This window comes from Pavona decussata, unplaced genomic scaffold (assembly GCF_977016875.1).
Source record: "Pavona decussata unplaced genomic scaffold, jaPavDecu1.1 SCAFFOLD_26, whole genome shotgun sequence".
Lineage (NCBI taxonomy): Eukaryota > Metazoa > Cnidaria > Anthozoa > Scleractinia > Agariciidae > Pavona > Pavona decussata.
The window spans coordinates 3,459,298-3,478,504 of NW_028145449.1; the positions used below are offsets into that span (position 1 = coordinate 3,459,298).

Genomic DNA, 19,207 nt, shown 5'->3' on the forward strand with positions numbered 1-19,207 from the left:
TTAACTGTTGCTGGTAATCACATTGTTGTTGATGTCAACAGTAATTTCACAAAGTCCAATCCGCCTGAACAAATTCTTGACCGAGGTCCGAAATTCTCGTTTGCGGATAGAATAGATGATCGGGTTGCACAAAGAGTTGGCCATGAAGATGGAAGACGTGACCAGAACTGTCTCAGCTGGAACTTCAACACTTTTAACGAACTGCCGCAAAATACCCACCACCCAGGTGGGAAGATAGCACAGTATAAACGCTGCGATGATGATGCTGGCATCCACGGCTGCCTTCCGCTCACTCCCTTGTCTTCGATTCTCTTGCTGTTGGTCCTCAGTACCATCAAGCCGTCCAAGTTGGATCGCTGTTCCATTCAATTGAGCTTTTGCGGCCTTGTAGACCGACCAATTTAGGATCGCGATTGCCAGAAAGGGTACAACAAAAAATACGATTACGATGACTGTCTCCCATCCACTGAAACCACTTTGACCCACCCGTCGGTTTTGGCAGAAAAACAGCTCTGGGTTGTAAACGAAATTTGACCGACCGAGAAGTGGACCAATGGTAAGTGGGACGATTGGAATTAACCAGATGAGAACTATCAAAGCCACTCTGCTTTTGGTAATCATGCCGTCATAAGTCAAAGGTGACCTGACGATCGAAACGTATCGGTCATAAGACACTGCCATCAGATGAAGGACTGTGTTAATGTAGAAGTATCCGACAAAGAATGGTTTGAGATGACACATCGTTTCACCGTACAGCCATCTTTCTTGTGCTATGCTTGCAATGCGGAATGAATTGACCAGGATTAAAGACAGAATGTCCGACACTGCAAGACTGGCGAGTAGAACATACCGCATCACATAAAATCTAGTTTCCAAGATGATTACCACTATCACTAGTAAATTACCGGGAAGACCAATCGCGTCGAGAAGTGCGAGGAATGCGGCAATTACTTGAGGGAATCCAATAGTGGAGTTTTAAGTGAGTTCGAAATGTTGCGCGTTTTATCATTTGGAAACAACTGAAATTAGCATGCGCTTAGCCGATTCATTTGCGCCCAACTTGAATGCAGTTGTCCTACTTCATCGGAAACTTATACGACCTGTTTTGTTTTTCTCAAAGATAACTGGGCGAAAGTCTTGCCAAGAAAACAAGCAACGAAACACGATTGCTCTGCACTATTTTTCGACTGATGAGTTGTAACACTCCATTATTAAGGATATAACAGAGAGGAAGGAAGGAAAGTGAACTTTTTATTTTCTTTTTGTCTGCTTTTAATCAGTAGTCGACAAACTTTAACCTATCCAGACCGGCCGGGATGGGGGCAGATTCTGCCCGCGGAGACTATGAGCAGAAAAACGTTCTTTAATATTTAAGCAAACGCTATAAAACTTCAGGACTTTTTCAAAAAATAATCTGTAATAAATTTGATGTAGTTGGTTAGTGTTGATTGACTGATGTTACCAAGGTAACCATTTTTTTCAGAAAATAGAAAATCCCTTTTAAAAATGAAGAACTATTCTTCCACTTCCAACACTTTTCCTCCGTAACGTTTATGTTTTAGCTCATATTAGTGTTAATTCCTTTATTGGTTTTGATTACTTTTCGATCGATTTTGGTGCTTTTCTTAAGTTTTGTGAAAATTCAAGATGGCGGATCCAAGATGGTCGCCATTTGGCAATCATGACCCAATGTGGACCTCAAAGAAGACATTTTTGGACGTATTATCTCTCCTCCAAGTCTCACTGTCTTAGCTTTTATACTTGCGATGTTATGGAGCGGTCGCGTAATCCCCCCTCCCCTCGACAGAAGACGAAAAAAAAAAAAAAGCCCGGTCTAGATAGGTTTTACAAGCCCCTTTAACAATACCAAGTTATAATGGGAATGAAGGATTTGATCTCGCTACTTTTATAACGTCCAGGTGAGAACTTTCGACCAACTGTCTACATTTCGTCAACCGTAATTTTAGGCTAACGTAATGCCTTGCACAGTGATTCTTACTCGGTTGTACGCTTGCGCACGATAATATTTCGTATATCTTGCTTCGATAGTCTTACAATAGTCGAAATGATTTTCTTTTTAAATTTTCAATGTAAGTCCCAAATGAGCTGAACAAAAGTAAGGAGGACAATATAAAAGTTACAACGAACATTTCCGTTAATTACAAATGAACACTCTCCGTCTAATTAAATATAAGAGAAATCATAAGTTGAATAAAATTACATAACAGTACAGCATAACGAAAGTTAATGATGATAATTGAACTGAGTGGCTCTCCTTCTTGACTCCAGAGCTCTTCGCTTTTGTGCAGGTCTTGGTTTATGACGTAGTCAAATCCGAGCCTCTCTGGAGTCGAGAATGAGTGCAATTTGGTCTGAAATCAGGCGCATGATTTGAAATCGCAAGTATGATTTTAGTCCAAAATTGCACGACACGAAGTTAAATTACCACTTTATTAGACGCATTTTGAAATCACACAGGTTTTTGTCAATATTAATATCTATTTATTTATGACACCCAGGACACCCAGCTTTTTCTGGAAAAGGGGGAATTTAGGCACCAAAAATTGCAAAATTCCCCCCCCCCCCCCCAATTACTTTTTGTTACCTTATATTTTTCTGCAATCTGATTGGGTAGTGCAGGAAAGCCATAAAATTTAATTGGTTATTATTATTATTTTATATTCATTTTGATGGGCTAAGAAAAGGATGCTATTTAGAGCAAAAAATGGTGCGATTCGTAAATAAATCGCACTATTTAAAGCCAATCAGATTGCAAGGATCACCAGTGATTTCAAAATGGGTGTAATAAAATATAGAACACAATCGTTCTTGTCTAAGTCTTGGTTCCGCCTTTTTCCATAAATAACTTAAGTACGTGCTCCAAGAATGATAATCCTAATTAAAAATTCGGTATGTGGAGGATATTTAACAATTAGACGGCAACCTCGATGTTTCTATCGGCTGATAGGGGCGATAGAAAGGCGATAGAAACCGAGAGCGAGCCGTCTAATTGTTTTAGCATACCTCAGTGATCGATCTATCAAGCAAAAAAATATTTTTATTTCACGAATTTTGATACATTCGTGCAATGATGCATGCTAAATCGCGCGCGCTTTGACAAACTGGCGCATTTGCAAAGTTCCTTCACCAAAGTTCATTCATCAATTAAAACAAAGCTACACAGTGATCTCGTCATACATTGCGCAGTCTCAGAAACGTGCAAACCGTAGAAGAAAAAATGAATTAAGCTAAAACTAAGCTTAATTTTAAAGTCCTTTCCATTTTCAAATTCTGGAAAGGAGTTGACAAACATTTTGCCGTCAGCTTCGTCGGTGTTGTCGTTTACGCCGCGTTGGTGGTTTTTTGTCGACAAAATCGCCCCCGGAAACTCTCCTCGCAGCTCAAAATATCGTCTACCCTGGGGTGTTTGGCGGAGGATAAACATCTTTGGAGTGAGACTACGTCGGTTTTCTCTTCCTCTCCTCCCGAAATACAGGTATATGTAAAACCGAGCGATTTGCTGTAATTGTTTAGGATCTTTTGTATCTGCATTTCCCAGTTAAGCACTTTCAAAAAGCTTTTGCAATTGCTCGCTTATGATGGGAGCTTTTTATGAACAACATTACTGGACGAACTTTTCCCTATTTCATCAGATTTTTACAGACTGCATTTAGCGTATCATTTGCCTTCTTAAATTCATAATCACCGACGATAGACCCTGGCTTGTTAATAGGTGCTTGCTTCAAATATCTATCAATGGCCGCTCCGATGGCTATAAGTGAAGAAACTTTAAATTGTTCGCCATTTGTTTGTCTCACTGACACATAAAACCTCTGCAAACACGTGTTTAATTCGACTTTGGTTTGTTGATCAATGGGAGTTGTAATTTCTTTTCGGGTTGAAAACCAATTTAAAACAAAACAAGAACCTCAATTGTTACTTTTCTTTGACAACTTTGTTTTGTTTACTTACGAACTTCAGTAAGCTTACGCGCAATTTGTTGTTGGTATTAAATAAACCATTTTATTTCGGAAATTATTCTTCACTTAGCTTTGAAAACCTTTATTCCATACTTTGTAGTCTTCTTTGTTTTTTTCTGGAATGGCACTTTGCAAAACGTTTTGTACGTCTTCACAAACTTCACGAAAACGCGAAGGGGAAGCCATTTTCACTGACAGCTCCAGGTGCCGGCTATCGATCGATAGACGGCACCTGTGTAGCCAATCAGATTGCGCGTTACGCGATAGTCGGTCACTTAGGTATGCTAAAAAACAATAGTTCTTTCAGTCACCTCGAATTTAAAGGCGTTTCAACCGCGATTATGAAAACACTATGTAATGCTTAAATCACGAGTAGCAGTGTTTTATCAACATTTAAAACCACGAGGCCGAGTGGTTTTAGACCCGATAAAACACGAGCTGTGAGTTTTTTGAACAGCTTCAAAAACATTTCTGAAAAAGTGTGTGTCAAGAGAGTTCATAATAATGACGCTTTTGTGAACGTTGGAAAGAAGCATAAACACTGCATACTAATAAGAAGGAGATTTTATTGGATTTAAAACCACTGCACGTTATGTCTTATCGACTATTTGATAGGCCAATGGGCTTATAAATTAATATCAGCTTTTGAATACAATGGTAGCGTTTTTAATAATTTCTTAAAATAGTTATTTTTATTTGGCGTACACACTTGTTACCCCGAGGGAAACAAATGCTATTCTTATGTAAATTGCAGTGTGCGTACGCTTTTCGTCAGTAGACAGAAACAGTTTTGTTTTATTTTTAGCAACAGCTGTCTTGGACAGAGTTTGGCAGGAAACTGAGAACACCAAAAACCAAGAATATGTTTTTTGTTCCTAAAGATTCTTTATAAATCCGTGAGAAACTCCACCTGGGTTTGACTTAATTGATCCCACTTGTTTTCGAGAGAAATAAACTGGGTGGAGAAGTTTACGTTCTGAAAACGATTTCAACTTGAACATTTGCTGTTCAGAATTGTTCAAATTCCAAAGCAAAGAAAACCTTGGCGCGAACAAACTTCAAGATGTGAACTTAACTCCACCTCTGATAAATTTTTTTTAGTAATACTTTAGAAAAGGATAAAACACTGGCGTATTGTAGGCGTTCATTAAAAAAAACCTTTTTAGATTTTGAATCATCAAGAACGTGTCTATAACGTTTGGTCTTAAAGCCGCTGTGGGGTATTTTATATTCGGGCAAGTCTCAGTGTTGTTATTTTTCCACAGAAAAAAAAAAAAGAGAAAAGCTATTAACTCTAAACATAATCAAATACTCATAATTGGGGGAGCAGGGAGGGCGCAGTGGTCAAAGCACTCGATTTTCAACAATGTGTCTCGGGTTCGATTTCGGGAGTTTTTCTCAGAGTACTCCGGTTTTACTCTCCACAAAAAACCAACGTTCTCAAATTCCAATTTGTCGGACCTTGAAACAGTGGATAAAAGAGCCATCCTGTGGACGCCACTGAAACTCCCATTTATTTTATTTTATTCTTAACTCAAGCTGCTCTTCTCGTACCACAGCACATAACAAATGCTGTGTAGCGTCAATAACTGAAAGCGTTTTAGAGTTTCTCTTTTGTTATTACAACAAAATAATGTTCCATTAAAAATCGACCCGTGTTACATCATCTTAAGTTTGATTCGAAACGGTTTCGATTTTCCTTAACTCATTTATATTGTCATGCTGAATTTTTTCCTACTGCCTGCACAATGCAGTGAAAAAGTAATAGTACCGCCTGCTTGTCAGATTTGGACGAAAGAACTGGTTCAAAACAATCTTTTGGAACCCAAATTTTGGCACTCCTTGAAATTGTATTTTTCATCCATTTACACGTATTTACAAAGTGTTACATATACAAATTGGAAAGCTCCCACTCGTGTTCATAAACAATCTTCAGAATCTGTGTGAGACGACTTTTATATCAATTCAACCTCACTCTTTCCATGCCCCCTTGCAATCTATCTATTTTGCCTGGAGGTCAAACGACAATTAGTTTTAACTGTTGTTGGTAATCACATTGTTGTTGATGTCAACAGTAATTTCACAAAGTCCAATCCGCCTGAACAAATTCTTGACCGAGGTCCGAAATTCTCGTTTGCGGATAGAATAGATGATCGGGTTGCACAAAGAGTTGGCCATGAAGATGGAAGACGTGACCAGAACTGTCTCAGCTGGAACTTCAACACTTTTAACGAACTGCCGCAAAATACCCACGACCCAGGTGGGAAGATAGCACAGTATAAACGCTGCGATGATGATGCTGGCATCCACGGCTGCCTTCCGCTCACTCCCTTGTCTTCGATTCTCTTGCTGTTGACCCTCAGTACCATCAAGCCGTCCAAGTTGGATCGCTGTTCCATTCAATTGAGCTTTTGCGGCCTTGTAGACCGACCAATTTAGGATCGCGATTGCCAGAAAGGGTACAACAAAAAATACGATTACGATGACTGTTTCCCATCCACTGAAACCACTTTGACCCACCCGTCGGTTCTGGCAGAAAAACAGCTCTGGGTTGTAAACGAAATTTGACCGACCGAGAAGTGGACCAATGGAAAGTGGGACGATTGGAATTAACCAGATGAGAACTATCAAGGCCATTGTGCTTTTGGTAATCATGCCGTCATAAGTCAAAGGTGACCTGACGATCGAAACGTATCGGTCATAAGACACTGCCATCAGATGAAGGACTGTGTTAATGTAGAAGTATCCGACAAAGAATGGTTTGAGATGACACATCGTTTCACCGTACAGCCATCTTTCTTGTGCTATGCTTGCAATGCGGAATGAATTGACCAGGATTAAAGACAGAATGTCCGACACTGCAAGACTGGCGAGTAGAACATACCGCATCACATAAAATCTAGTTTCCAAGATGATCACCACTATCACTAGTAAATTACCGGGAAGACCAATCGCGTTGAGAAGTGCGAGGAATGCCGCAATTACTTGAGGGAATCCCATGGTGGAGTTTCAAGTAAGTTGGAGATGTTGCGCGTTTTATCATTTGAAAACAACTGAAATTAGTATGCGCTTAGCCGATTCATTTGCGCCCAACTTGAATGCAGTTGTCCTACTTCATCGGAAACTTATACGACCTGTTTTGTTTTTCTCAAAGATAACTGGGCGAAAGTCGTGCCAAGAAAACAAGCAACGAAATACGATTGCTCTGTACTATTTTTCGACTGATGAGTTGTAACACTTCATTATTAAGGTTATAATGGAGAGGAAGGAAGGAAAGTGAACGTTTTATCTTCTTCTTGTCTGCTTTTAATCAGTAGTCGACAAACTTTAACCTATCCAGACCGGCCGGGACGGGGGCGGATTCTGCCCGCGGCGACTATGAGCAAAAAAAGGTTCTTTAATATTTAAGCAAACGCTCTGAAACTTCAGGACTTTTTCAGAAATTTATCTGTAAAAAATCTGATGTAGGTGGTTAGTGTTGATTGACTGATGTTCCAAAAACAAACAATTTTTTCAGAAAATAGAAAATCCCTTTTTAAAATGAAGAACTTTTCTTCCACTTCCAACACTTTTCTTCCTGTAACGTTTATGTTTTAGCTCATATTAGTGTTAATTCTTTTATTGGTTTTAATTACTTTTCGTTCGATTTCGTTGCTTTTCTGAAGTTTTGTGAGAATTCAAGATGGCGGATCCAAGAGTGTCGCCATTTGGCGATCATGACCCAATGTGGACCTCAAAGAAGACATCTTTGGACGTATTATCTATCCTCCAAGCCTCACTGTCTTAGCTTTTATACTTGCGATGTTATGGAGGGGGCGCGTAATCCCCCCTCCCCTCGAAAGATGATAAAAAAAAGCCCGGTCTAGATAGGGTTCACAAGCCCCTTTAACAATACCAAGTTATAATGGGAATGAAGGATTTGATATCGCTACTTTTATAACGTGCAGGTGAGAACTTTCGATCAACTGTCTAATTCTCGTCAACCGTAATTTTAGGCTAACGTAATGCCTTGCATAGTGATTCTTACTCGGTTGTACGGTTGCACACGAGAATAATTCGTATATCTTCCTTCGATAGTTTTACAATAGTCGAAATGATTTTCTTTTTAAATTTTCAAAGTGAGTCCCAAATGAGATGAACAAAAGTAAGGAGGGCAATATAAAAATTACAAGGAACATTTCTGTTAATCACATATGAACTCCCGCCGTCTAATTAAATACAAGAGAAATCATAAGTTGAATAAAATTACATAACAGTACAGTATAAGGAAAGTTAATAATGGTAATTGAACTGAGTGGCTTTCCTTCTTGACTCTAGAGCTCTTCGCTTTTATGCATCACTTGGTTAATGACGTGGACAAAGCCGAGCGGCTTTGGAGTCGAGAATGAGTGCGATTTGGTCTAAAATCATGCGCATGATTTGAAGTCAGAAGTATGATTTTAGACCAAAATTGCACGACACGAATCATTAGATGCATTTTGAAATCACACAGGTTTTTGACATCAATATTAATATCTATTTATCTACTTCAGGACACCCAGCTTTTTCTGGAAAAGGGAGAATTTGGGCACCAAAAATTGCAGAATTCCCCCCACCCCCCCCCCCCAAAATAACTTTTCTTTGCCCTATATTTTTCTGCAATCTAATTGGCTGGTGCAGGAAGGCCATAAAATTTAATTGGTTATTATTATTTTATATTCATTTTGATGGGCTAAGAAAAGGATTCGATTTAGAGCTAAGAATGGTGCGATTCGTGAATAAATCGCACTATTGAGAGCCAATCAGATTGCAAGAATCACCAGTGATTTCAAAATGGGTGTAATAAAATAAAGAACACAATCGTTCTTGTTTAAATCTGGGTTCCGCCTTTTTCCATAAATAACTGAAGTACGTGCTCCAAGAACGATGATCCTAATTACAAATTCAGTCTGTGGAAGATATTCAACAATAGTTCTTTCAGTCACCTCGAATTTAAAGGCGTTTCAACCGTAATTATGAAAACACTATGTAATGTTTAAATCACAAGTAGCAGTGCTTTATCGGGATTTAAAACCACGAGGTTGATTGGTTTTAGACCCGATAAAACACGAGCTGTGAGTTTTTTGAACAGCTTCAAAAACATTTCTGAAAAAGTGTGTGTCAAGAAAGTTCATAATAATGACGCTTTTGTGAACGTTGGAAATTAGCATAAACACTGCATACTAATAAGGAGGAGGTTTTATCGGGTTTAAAACCACTGCACGTTATGTCTTATCGACCATTTGATAGGCCAATGGGCTTATCAATTAATATCGAGTTTTTGAATACTTATTTTTATTTGGCGTACAGACTTGTTACCCCGAGGGTAACAAATGCTATTCTTATGTATATTGCAGTGTGCGTACGCTTTTCGTCGGTAGACAGAGACAGTTTTGTTTTATTTTTAGCAACAGCTGTCTTGGACAGAGTTTGCCAGGAAATTGAGAACACCAAAAACCAAGAATATGTTTTTTGTTCCTAAAGATTCTTTTTAAGTCCGTGAGAAACTCCACCTGGATTTGACTTAATTGATCCCACTTGTTTTCGAGAGAAATAAACTGGGTGGAGAAGTTTACGTTCCGAAAACGATTTCAACATGAATATTTGCTGTTCAGAATTGTTAAAATTCCAAAGCAAAGAAAACCTTGGCGCAAACAAACTTCAAGATGTGAACTTAACCCCACCTCTGATAAATTTTTTTTCAGTAATGCAATAGAAAAGGATAAAACACTGACGTATTGAAGGCGTTCATTAAAAAAAAAAACGTTTTTAGATTTTGAATAATCAAGAACGTGTTTATAACGTTTGGTCTTAAAGCCGCTGTGGGTTTTTTTTTTGATATTGTGCAAGTCTCAGTGTTGTTATTTTTCTACAGAAAACAAAAAAAAAAAAAGCGAAAAGCTATTAACTCTAAAAATAATCACATAGTTATTATTAGGGTAGCAGGGAGGGCGCAGTGGTTAAAGCACTCGCCTTTCACTAATATGTCTCGGGTTCGATTTCGGGAGTTTTTCTCAGAGTACTCCGGTTTTCCTCTCTCCATAAAAAACCAACATTCTCAAATTCCAATTTGCCGGACCTCGAAACAGTGGATGAAAGAGCCATCCTGTGGACGCCACTGAAATCTCCATTTATTTTATTTTATTCTTAACTCAAGCTGCTCTTCTCATGCCACAGCACATAACAAATGCTGTGTAGCGTCAATAACTATGAAAGCGTTTTAGAGTTTCTCTTTTGTTATTACAACAAAATAATGTTCCATTAAAAATCGACCCGTGTTACATCACCTTAAGTTTTATTCGCAACGGTTTCAACTTAACTCATTCATATTGTCATGCGTAATATTCTCGTAGTTCCTGCACCATGCAGTTAACAAGTAACAGTTCCGCATGCTTGTCAGATTTTGACGAAAGAAATAGGTTCAAAAAATCATCTGAAACCCACATTTTGGCACTCCTTGAAATATTTTTCATCCAATTACACGTATTTACAAAGTGTTACATATACAAATTGGAAAGCTCCCACTGAAGTGGCCTGTCAAATCTTATTTTTGTTCGTTCATGTTCTTAAACAACCTTCGGAATCGGTGTGAGACGACTTTAATATCAATTCAACCTCACTCTTTCCATGCCCCCTTGCAATCTATTCATTTTGTCTGGAGGGTAAACGACAATTAGTTTAAATTGTTTCTGGCAATCACATTGTTGTTGATGTCAACAGAATTTTCACAAAGTCCAATCCGCCTGAACAAAGTCTTGACCGCGGTTCGAAATTCTCTTTTGCGGATGGAATAGATGATCGGGTTGCAGAGCGTGTTGGCCATGAAGATGGAAGACGTGATCAGAACTGTCTCAGCTGGAACTTCAACACTTTTAACGAACTGCCGCAAAATACCCACCACCCAGGTGGGAAGATAGCACAGTATAAACGCTGCGATGATGATGCTGGCATCCACGGCTGCCTTCCGCTCACTCCCTTGTCTTCGATTCTCTAGCTGTTGGCCCTCAGTACCATCAAGCCGTCCAAGTTGGATCGCTCTTCCATTCAATTGAGCTCTTGCGGCCTTGTAGACCGACCAATTTAGGATCGCGATTGCCAGAAAGGGTACAACAAAAAATACGATTACGATGACTGTTTCCCATCCACTGAAACCACTTTGACCCACCCGTTGGTTTTGGCAGAAAAACAGCTCTGGGTTGTAAACGAAATTTGACCGACCGAGAAGTGGACCGATGGAAAGTGGGACGATTGGAATTAACCAGATGAGAACTATCAAAGCCACTCTGCTTTTGGTAATCATGCCGTCATAAGTCAAAGGTGACCTGACGATCGAAACGTATCGGTCATAAGACACTGCCATCAGATGAAGGACTGTGTTAATGTAGAAGTATCCGACAAAGAATGGTTTGAGATGACACATCGTTTCACCGTACAGCCATCTTTCTTGTGCTATGCTTGCAATGCGGAATGAATTGACCAGGATTAAAGACAGAATGTCCGACACTGCAAGACTGGCGAGTAGAACATACCGCATCACATAAAATCTAGTTTCCAAGATGATCACCACTATCACTAGTAAATTACCGGGAAGACCAATCGCGTCGAGAAGTGCGAGGAATGCGGCAATTACTTGAGGGAATCCCATGGTGGAGTTTCAAGTGAGTTCGAGATGTTGCGCGTTTTATCATTTGGAAACAACTGAAATTAGTATGCGCTTAGCCGATTCATTTGCGCCCAACCTGAATGCAGTTGTCCTACTTCATCGGAAACTTATACGACCTGTTTTGTTTTTCTCAAAAATAACTGGGCGAAAATTGTGTCAAGAAAACAAACAACGAGACACGATTGCTCTGCACTATTTTTCGACTGATGAGTTGTAACACTCCATTATTAGGGTTATAACAGAGAGGAAGGAAGGAACGTTAACTTTTTTTCTTATTTTTGACTGCTTTCAATTAGTGCTCCACAAACTTTAACCTATCCAGACCGGCCGGGATGGGGGCGGATTCTGCCGGCGGAGACTTTGAACCAGAATAACGTTTTTTAAAATATTTAAGCAAACGCCTTGAAACATCAGGACTTTTTCAGAAATTATCTGTAAAAAATTGGATGTTGATTGACTTATGTTACCAAGGATAAATACCGAGAATAATTCGTATTTTTTCCTTCTGCAATCTAATTGGCTAGTTTAGGAAAGCCATGAAATTTGATTGGTTATTATTATTTCATATTCATTTTGATGCGCTAAAAAAAGGATGCGATTTAGAGCAGAAAATGGTGCCATTTGTGAATAAATCGACTGTTGAGGGCCAATCAGACTGCAGTTATTTCAAAATGGGTGTAATAAAATGTAGAACACAACCGTTCTTGTCTAAATCTGGGTTCCGCCTTTTTCCATAAATTAGTGAAGTACGTTCTCCACGAACGATAATCCTAATGACAAATTCAGTATGGAAGATATACAACAATAGTTATTTGCTCTTTCAGTCATCTCGAATTTAAAGATACTTCAACCGTAATTATGAAAACACTATGTCGAATCAAAAGAACTTTTTATCTTCCACGAATTCGGTTTAAAACTCGCGAAAATAAACCTGAAATGATCGAAAATACGAAGAAAGATTATTTCCAGGAAATACCTGCAAATGAATGAACTTTTAATTAGTAAAGAATATTTACAAGCCATTGTTATTAACCGGGAAAGGAAATTGAACAATTTTTAGTGAATTATTTTAAATTTATGTTAATAAGCTAAGGAAGTAGTCACAAGGTCAACCCGACAAGGGAATTTTTGACATGTACTTTCAGTAAGGACTAAATTGGCTAAGAAGTTATTTTATTACAATGGTAGCGTCGTTTTTAATAATTTCTTAAAATAGTTAACAATTATTCCACGAGCGCGCGTTGGATATGAGATGATAGATAGCCAACGAGGCGCGTAGCGCCGAGTTGGCTATAATCATCTCATATCCAACAAGCGCAAGTGGAATAATTGTTTTATTAAAAACAACCGAGAAATATTGCTAGATCTTACTGATTTCGCTGTGCAAGAACGACCAGAAGGCAATTTAATGGTCGCCATTTCTCGGCCATGGTATAATTGCTCATATACCATGGCCGCTAAGCCAATCAAATCCCTCGAATTGCATTATACAATGATGCAGTTTTTAATAATTATTTTTATACCATAGCTTTTAATCTTATTAGTACATGTTTGTGAATTTATAATTTTTAACTTTTTAGACTTTTATTTTCAGTTCAATACTATGTAATTGTACTTTTATAGTATTGATAACAGTATTTTGCTTAAAAATGTTGAAGGGATCAATCTGACTAAAATAAATGAAAGAGGAGTCAAGGCCTCGTGGAAAACGGGCGTGAGTGACGGTTTGGCCTTTAGAATCCAAATTTCTGCAAAAACGCTCTACTTTGGCGTACAGACTTAGCATTGGAGGGTCCTCCATGGCCCCCATTTTTCCCAGTAGATGGTTTTGTGGGACTCACGTTTCCGGCTGTGGTTCATTTAGGATGACGTAGAAGAAGTCAATACTCGACAATAAAATCTATCTTGGGCCCCTTGCAAGTTGAGTCAAATAAATGCCTCGGGTTGGTTCTTGAAAGGCGTCCCAAAATAAACTTATTTGGTTTACGCTACTCTTTCATTTTTGTGTAGTGGAGACAAAAATATGGTCTTTACTCTTACGCGCGATATGTTTGGTTTGAATAGAGCGCGCGCAATGCAGTGTTGTATATCTCGCGCACGCGCACGGAACAGAGTAAATGGGAAAAAAATGTCATTCGGTTGCCTAGTTACCAACCTAAAAACACTTTCTGTTGCCGGTTTTAAAGCTTAACCGATACACGGCCTCGGTCCCATAATCAGATGTGTCTTACCAAGATGTTTTAGCAGAAAATAATTTTACGCACGTTTCGTTAAAAATTTAATTATTTCCCGAGCCTTCAGGCGAGAGAAAATTATTAGAATTTCAACAAAACGCAAGTGAAATTATTTCCTAGCCTAATTTCGCGAGTATACCATTTGATTACCTTTTAATACCACGGGTAAGAAATTACGCTCACAATCGTGAGGTCTTGACTTGTTAATTGTATGAAGAAACGTTGCCATAGCAATTTTGTATTTTCACATGTGAAATTGATAATTAACTCTGCCGAAAGTTCGCGCCAAAATTAAGGATTAATTTGTCACCCGTGATATTAATCATTACATGCTTCTAATGAACAAATAAGAGCCACACCATTTTTTTCTACAGAACTATACGAATATAGAATCGTGGCACACTTGTACTAGTTGGTCGTTGCACATGTTAACGTAATTTCACCAATATAAAGTGAGGATGTATGATGATTGGATTATCGCCTTTCTAGCAAGACTCAAACGACTTATAAGGGTTGTGTAATGCTGGTACACCAGGCAGCGAATCAGGATCCTTTCACGTGATTTTTGTTACAAACAGCTTAAGAGTGACCAATCAGGATCAATTTGCGGTCTTTAAACGTACTTGTCATTGACATCAGTATGAGCAAAACGCCCAATCAGAATTAGCGCACGTGGCAAATGCCTTATATGGCATATATGTGACCAATCAAGAACATTCCCTGGGCACTTGAACACGTGTCACTGACGTCAGAGGCCGTGCCCAAAAGGAGGAGCACCATATAATTTCTTTGCAACATTTTTCACGGAAGAAAACTGAGTAATCAAGAACAGAAATGAAGAAGGGCGAAATTTTTCGTACTTCTTTTCTTGTCATTTTTTGTCTCGTTATTTCTCGCCCAGCAAAGGTATGCAATTACAGGATTTTTCTTCTCATTGTTAAGTTAAGGTTAAACGCGTGACGAAGGACACGCTCCTTCCTGCTATAAAGAGAGAATATCTGGTCTCGATCCCTGTGGGCAACGAGTCGCAAATCCACGAGTGGAATGAAATATCTGAGGTAGGATGAAAAGGTTTGATAAAATTTTTTTGTTTTTAATTGTGATGGTAGTGAGAAGCGTGCACTGTGTTGGAAAAACAAACGAGAGAGAGAGAGGAAAACAGAAATTCCTTTCTTATATTATTTTTTCTTTGATGTGTTGCCCCGTTTCTGATTTTAATACAGTTTTTGAAGATAAATCAATCGTCTTTAGCTCATACGCAGGGTAAAACGGTAAAGTAAAGTTATTTATTTAATGTCAGTAACACGGGAAGTGCTTGTGCAATTTCCCGAGCCAGAGGCTCATGATTAAGTGCGTGACAATAATCCAGATCGAATTTGAATTTGGAAATTTTGGTTTTTGTGGAGACGGGAAAACCGGAGTACCTGGTGAAAAACCTCTGGGAGCAAGGACGAAAACCAGCAACAAACTCAACCCACATATAATGCCGACTCTGTCAAGGAATAGAGCCTCGACCACATTGGTGGGAGGCGAGTCATCTCACCACCGCGCCATCCTTGTTCCCCTTTAAAAACAGGAAAATATTTGTTATGCAACAGGCTCCTTAATTTTCAAAATCACCGTATCTGTAGCCTTCATAACAAACAGTCGCTTAGACTAATCGATCCCGGTAAGTTATTGGGACTTTCCAGAACCGGGCCCCAGGGAATGGTGGCCACGATACCTTCACTGCTGATATGTCATTGTGCGGGGCATATTTTAATTTTGCTCTTGGAGATAATAGATAAATTAAGCAGAAAGTGATAAAACGCTTAAAGCACACAATATTTTTTTTAAGAAATTTAATTTGATATAAAGTACAGCTCATGTAAATAATATCCAGAACATTTTTACAATCTGATTTTGCGAAATTTAGCTTTATTGCTTACTTGATGGCTGCGTGATGACTTGCATGTTTCTATTTTATTTTGTTTTATATGTAAATGAATAGATGAATAAATAAATAATTATTTACAGTCACATGATATATATGTAAAGTGGGCAGGGTGACCGCAACAGCATGGAGCCCACTACTGCGGGCTCATTCCTGCGTGCTTCTTTGCTTGCTGAAATTTTTCTTCTTTACGTTGCTCGTTATTGCTCGTTGAACAGCTTAATCCATCCAGTATTCGTTATCCTCCTCTGCTGCATTTCAGTATTTTCAATTTCCCTAAGAACAACAGAAGAAAGCAAACTTGAAAATTTTGTAGGCTCGTAGTTTGCAAATTGGTCAGTGATGGGTTAAGAGTTAAAGCGATAACCGAAAAATCAATATTGTCACATTTTAATCTCTACTAAGTGAAACTATTTTGTCGTTGTTGTTTTAGAAAAATATTCTTGCGGGCAATAGACCTTTGCGAAATATCTCTTTCTTTTTTCTTTTTTTTTGTTTTTGTGGTTAATAAAAAAAAGCAAAGTCACAAAAGTCATAAAAAATAATAAAGAAAAACCCCGCGAAAATTGGATGCCATACTTCACCGAAAATGGCAGCCACGGTAGTGCGTTTAATACAACAAGAGATTGCTAGCTTTCCCATTGGTTGGTTTGGCAATGACGCCAGAAGAATGCTTGGCCAATCACTGCCTTTATAGGTCCAATTCGTATTGCTTTGAGAGACATCGTTCTTCTATTATTGTTACCAAAAGCAACTTTGTTTCCATTTTCATGATTGAATCGTTGAATTCTAGCTGGGCCTTTTTTGTTCCCAAAATGACGATTTTATTACACCCATTTTCCAAGTTTTGCGAAGTGCCATTTCACTAAAAGAACTCTAGTTTTTGCTCGTATGAATTTAATCCCAATATCTTAAGGGGAAAGGGTTTCCGACAGATTGGCCCTCGCTAACGAAAACCACTCCTGAAGTAAAAACGTAACTAAATTTGTATTGGAGAACGGAAAAAACCAGTGACTGTCTTTGGAAGGACCACCGCGACAAAATAAAAGTAGTACCGATTCCTGTTTTAAAAGATTTAATCAGCAACAAATTGTACAACAAATAATGTAAAACAAAAAACGTGCAAGGCTGATTTCACGGTCTGGGAAATATATTTTTCCAATATTTCGAAAGGCCACGGCCTTTAATTTCTTCTTCAGGGTATGTCTGAGACTGACCCTATGTCAAAACACGTTACAAGTTTAAACATTGTAATTATAACTGTTTTAAATTGTAGCGTCTTTTGCCACATGGTCAGTCTAAAACTAACCCTGAAGACGAAAGGCCGTGCCTTTCGAAACATTGGAAAGATTTATTTCCCTCACCGTCAAATCAGTACCACAAAACGTTTCTTTCTTTTCTCGTCAATAAAAAAGGGACTCGCCTAATTTTGCGTTGTCTGTGCTGAAATGGCAAGTGTGTCGGTTCTTCAAACAACTAATTAATATAAATCCATTGAAAATAAAATTTTGCAAGTACCTTCATTGCCTCTTTCTTTTTAACTACAGATGGGTTCAATTTCCATGCCACTACAATAGCCTTGAACAAAAAACAATCTCGAAATATTTTTGTCCTACCTCAGAAAATTTTGCTCTTCGATTTGCGACTCGGTGACCACAAAGATCGGCACTAGAGACTTTCTTTGTCCACTCCGACATCTCCTTCATCTGCTGCATTTGGGGATCAAAATTCCTGTTATTCCATAGCTTTCCTCAATGAGAAACGACAAAACAAGAAATGACAAGGAAAGAGCCACAAAAATTGGACCTTTTTTCGTTGTTCTACTTGACCAACTAAGTTGTGTTCAGTGAAGGGACACTTGCCAAACACAAATTCTCGACGAGTATGTTTCCTTTTAACTGAACATTAAACGGATAAATTGAATGATGGATTTCGTAAGCGGTTTTCCTCAGCTGCTATTTGCGCATGCCTCCGATGTCAATGGCCTGTGCATTCAGAGCCGAATGATTTTTCCCTGATTGGCCAAATGTAGGCCACATATGGCATTGGTGACGTGGGAGGATTCTGATTGGTCGCTTGATGCTTTCTTGTGCTTCATCATTTGAGACAAATTTGCCAGGCAGTCTGGTAGATTACGTTGTTAAAGTTTACGTTTAAAACCTACAGAATGTTTCTGATTGGTCAAATGGATACCATTTATAATAATAGTCACGTGGAAAGGTCATGATTGGTGGCTTGGCGTGTCATATGTGATGTAATTGTTTTGCTTTTTGCGTCAATGACAAGTGTGGTTAGAATCCACAGAATGCTCCTGATTGGTCGCATATATGCCACATAGGACATTAGGCACGTGAAAAAATCCTGATTGGTCGTTGAGACTTAACATGCCATGAAATTCAAAGTTTTTTTTTTTTAATTAAACCGATAATCCCTCTATTGTACTCTTTGACTTTCTTAATTTGCCTTCCGACGTAAAGTGAACTTATAAAACAATAAATTGCGCTTTGCTATGGTTTATTTTTTCTTCGAGACTAATTATATTATTTTTTTCAGTCAAATAACGAAACTCTCATGCAGTTACCTAAATCAAAATTCGAGATAAAATGTCTGTTATGCTGTAGTTAGTCTCTAGTTGACGTCGGTAATTGCCATTTCTGGCTTCTCTCCATCGCACAGTTGCATTTAGAATTACAACACATTTTATTGGTTATATTCGCAGATCAGAATCCGCATTCCGTGCTCAGAGAAAATATTTCATCAGGGCCTTTTGGGATACTAGATTAGGGTATGGTGGTTATAAAGTCGTTCAAAGAAAATTCCACATCTGGTCCAACAGATTGAACGAGCCAGAGGCCTGGGGGAGAGAGTCAGGGCGAAGGGTTCATAGGGGTCCGGGGGAAGGGGGGGATTGTTTGTTTGATTGTTCGTTTGTTTTGTTTTTGTTTTTATCTTTTTTTTCTCTCCATTCTCTGTGCTACTACCCTAAACTCTAGTTCGTGCAATCTGTTGGATACTCCGGATGAGAGGAAGTCAATTTCGGTGGAGAAAGGTCAAACAAATATAAAATCACCGCATTTTTTTGCCGTTGTTACTTCCACTTGCCCCGACTATCTGCCCTCCGATGTTTCAAGGATATCTATAGCATTGGACGAGGTTTTTTTTAATTATACCTACTGTTATCACTATAATACGCTAATCAACTGAGTGTTGCAAAGTAATTTGGTAAGTGCTTTGATTCTGCCTTACTGCGCTCCGTGATTGGTTAACAAAATTCGCGCCACTTTCTCAGCCAAGGAGAAGCCAAACCAAAATCAATGGTGCCTCGCTCGCAAGCGTTTTTCCCGCGCTTGGCGCAGCTTATATGGATTTGCTTCGAATT

General features: G+C 38.7%; 3 protein-coding genes across 3 annotated transcripts; all 3 read right to left on the minus strand.

Annotated features, from left to right (window-relative positions):
• LOC146485583 (octopamine receptor beta-2R-like) lies at positions 1-966 on the minus strand (the record flags this gene model as incomplete). Its single annotated transcript, XM_085103242.1, has 1 exon — positions 1-966. A coding segment is annotated over one exon (966 nt), but the record flags the coding sequence as incomplete, so codon positions are not given.
• Positions 967-6,014: 5,048 nt separating this feature from the next.
• LOC146485584 (octopamine receptor beta-2R-like) lies at positions 6,015-6,980 on the minus strand. Its single transcript, XM_085103243.1, has one exon. The coding sequence runs from the start codon at positions 6,978-6,980 to the stop codon at positions 6,015-6,017; it is 966 nt and encodes a 321-aa protein (XP_084959369.1).
• Positions 6,981-10,671: 3,691 nt separating this feature from the next.
• LOC146485585 (octopamine receptor beta-1R-like) lies at positions 10,672-11,643 on the minus strand. Its single transcript, XM_085103244.1, has one exon. It carries the CDS (start codon positions 11,641-11,643, stop codon positions 10,672-10,674), a length of 972 nt encoding a protein of 323 aa, XP_084959370.1.
• Positions 11,644-19,207: the final 7,564 nt, after the last annotated feature.

What these genes read in the sequence shown, in the direction of transcription:
- LOC146485585 (XM_085103244.1), bottom strand. Translation starts at nt 11,643, where the DNA reads ATGGGATTCCCTCAAGTAATTGCCGCATTCCTCGCACTTCTCGACGCG.
- LOC146485584 (XM_085103243.1), bottom strand. Translation starts at nt 6,980, where the DNA reads ATGGGATTCCCTCAAGTAATTGCGGCATTCCTCGCACTTCTCAACGCG.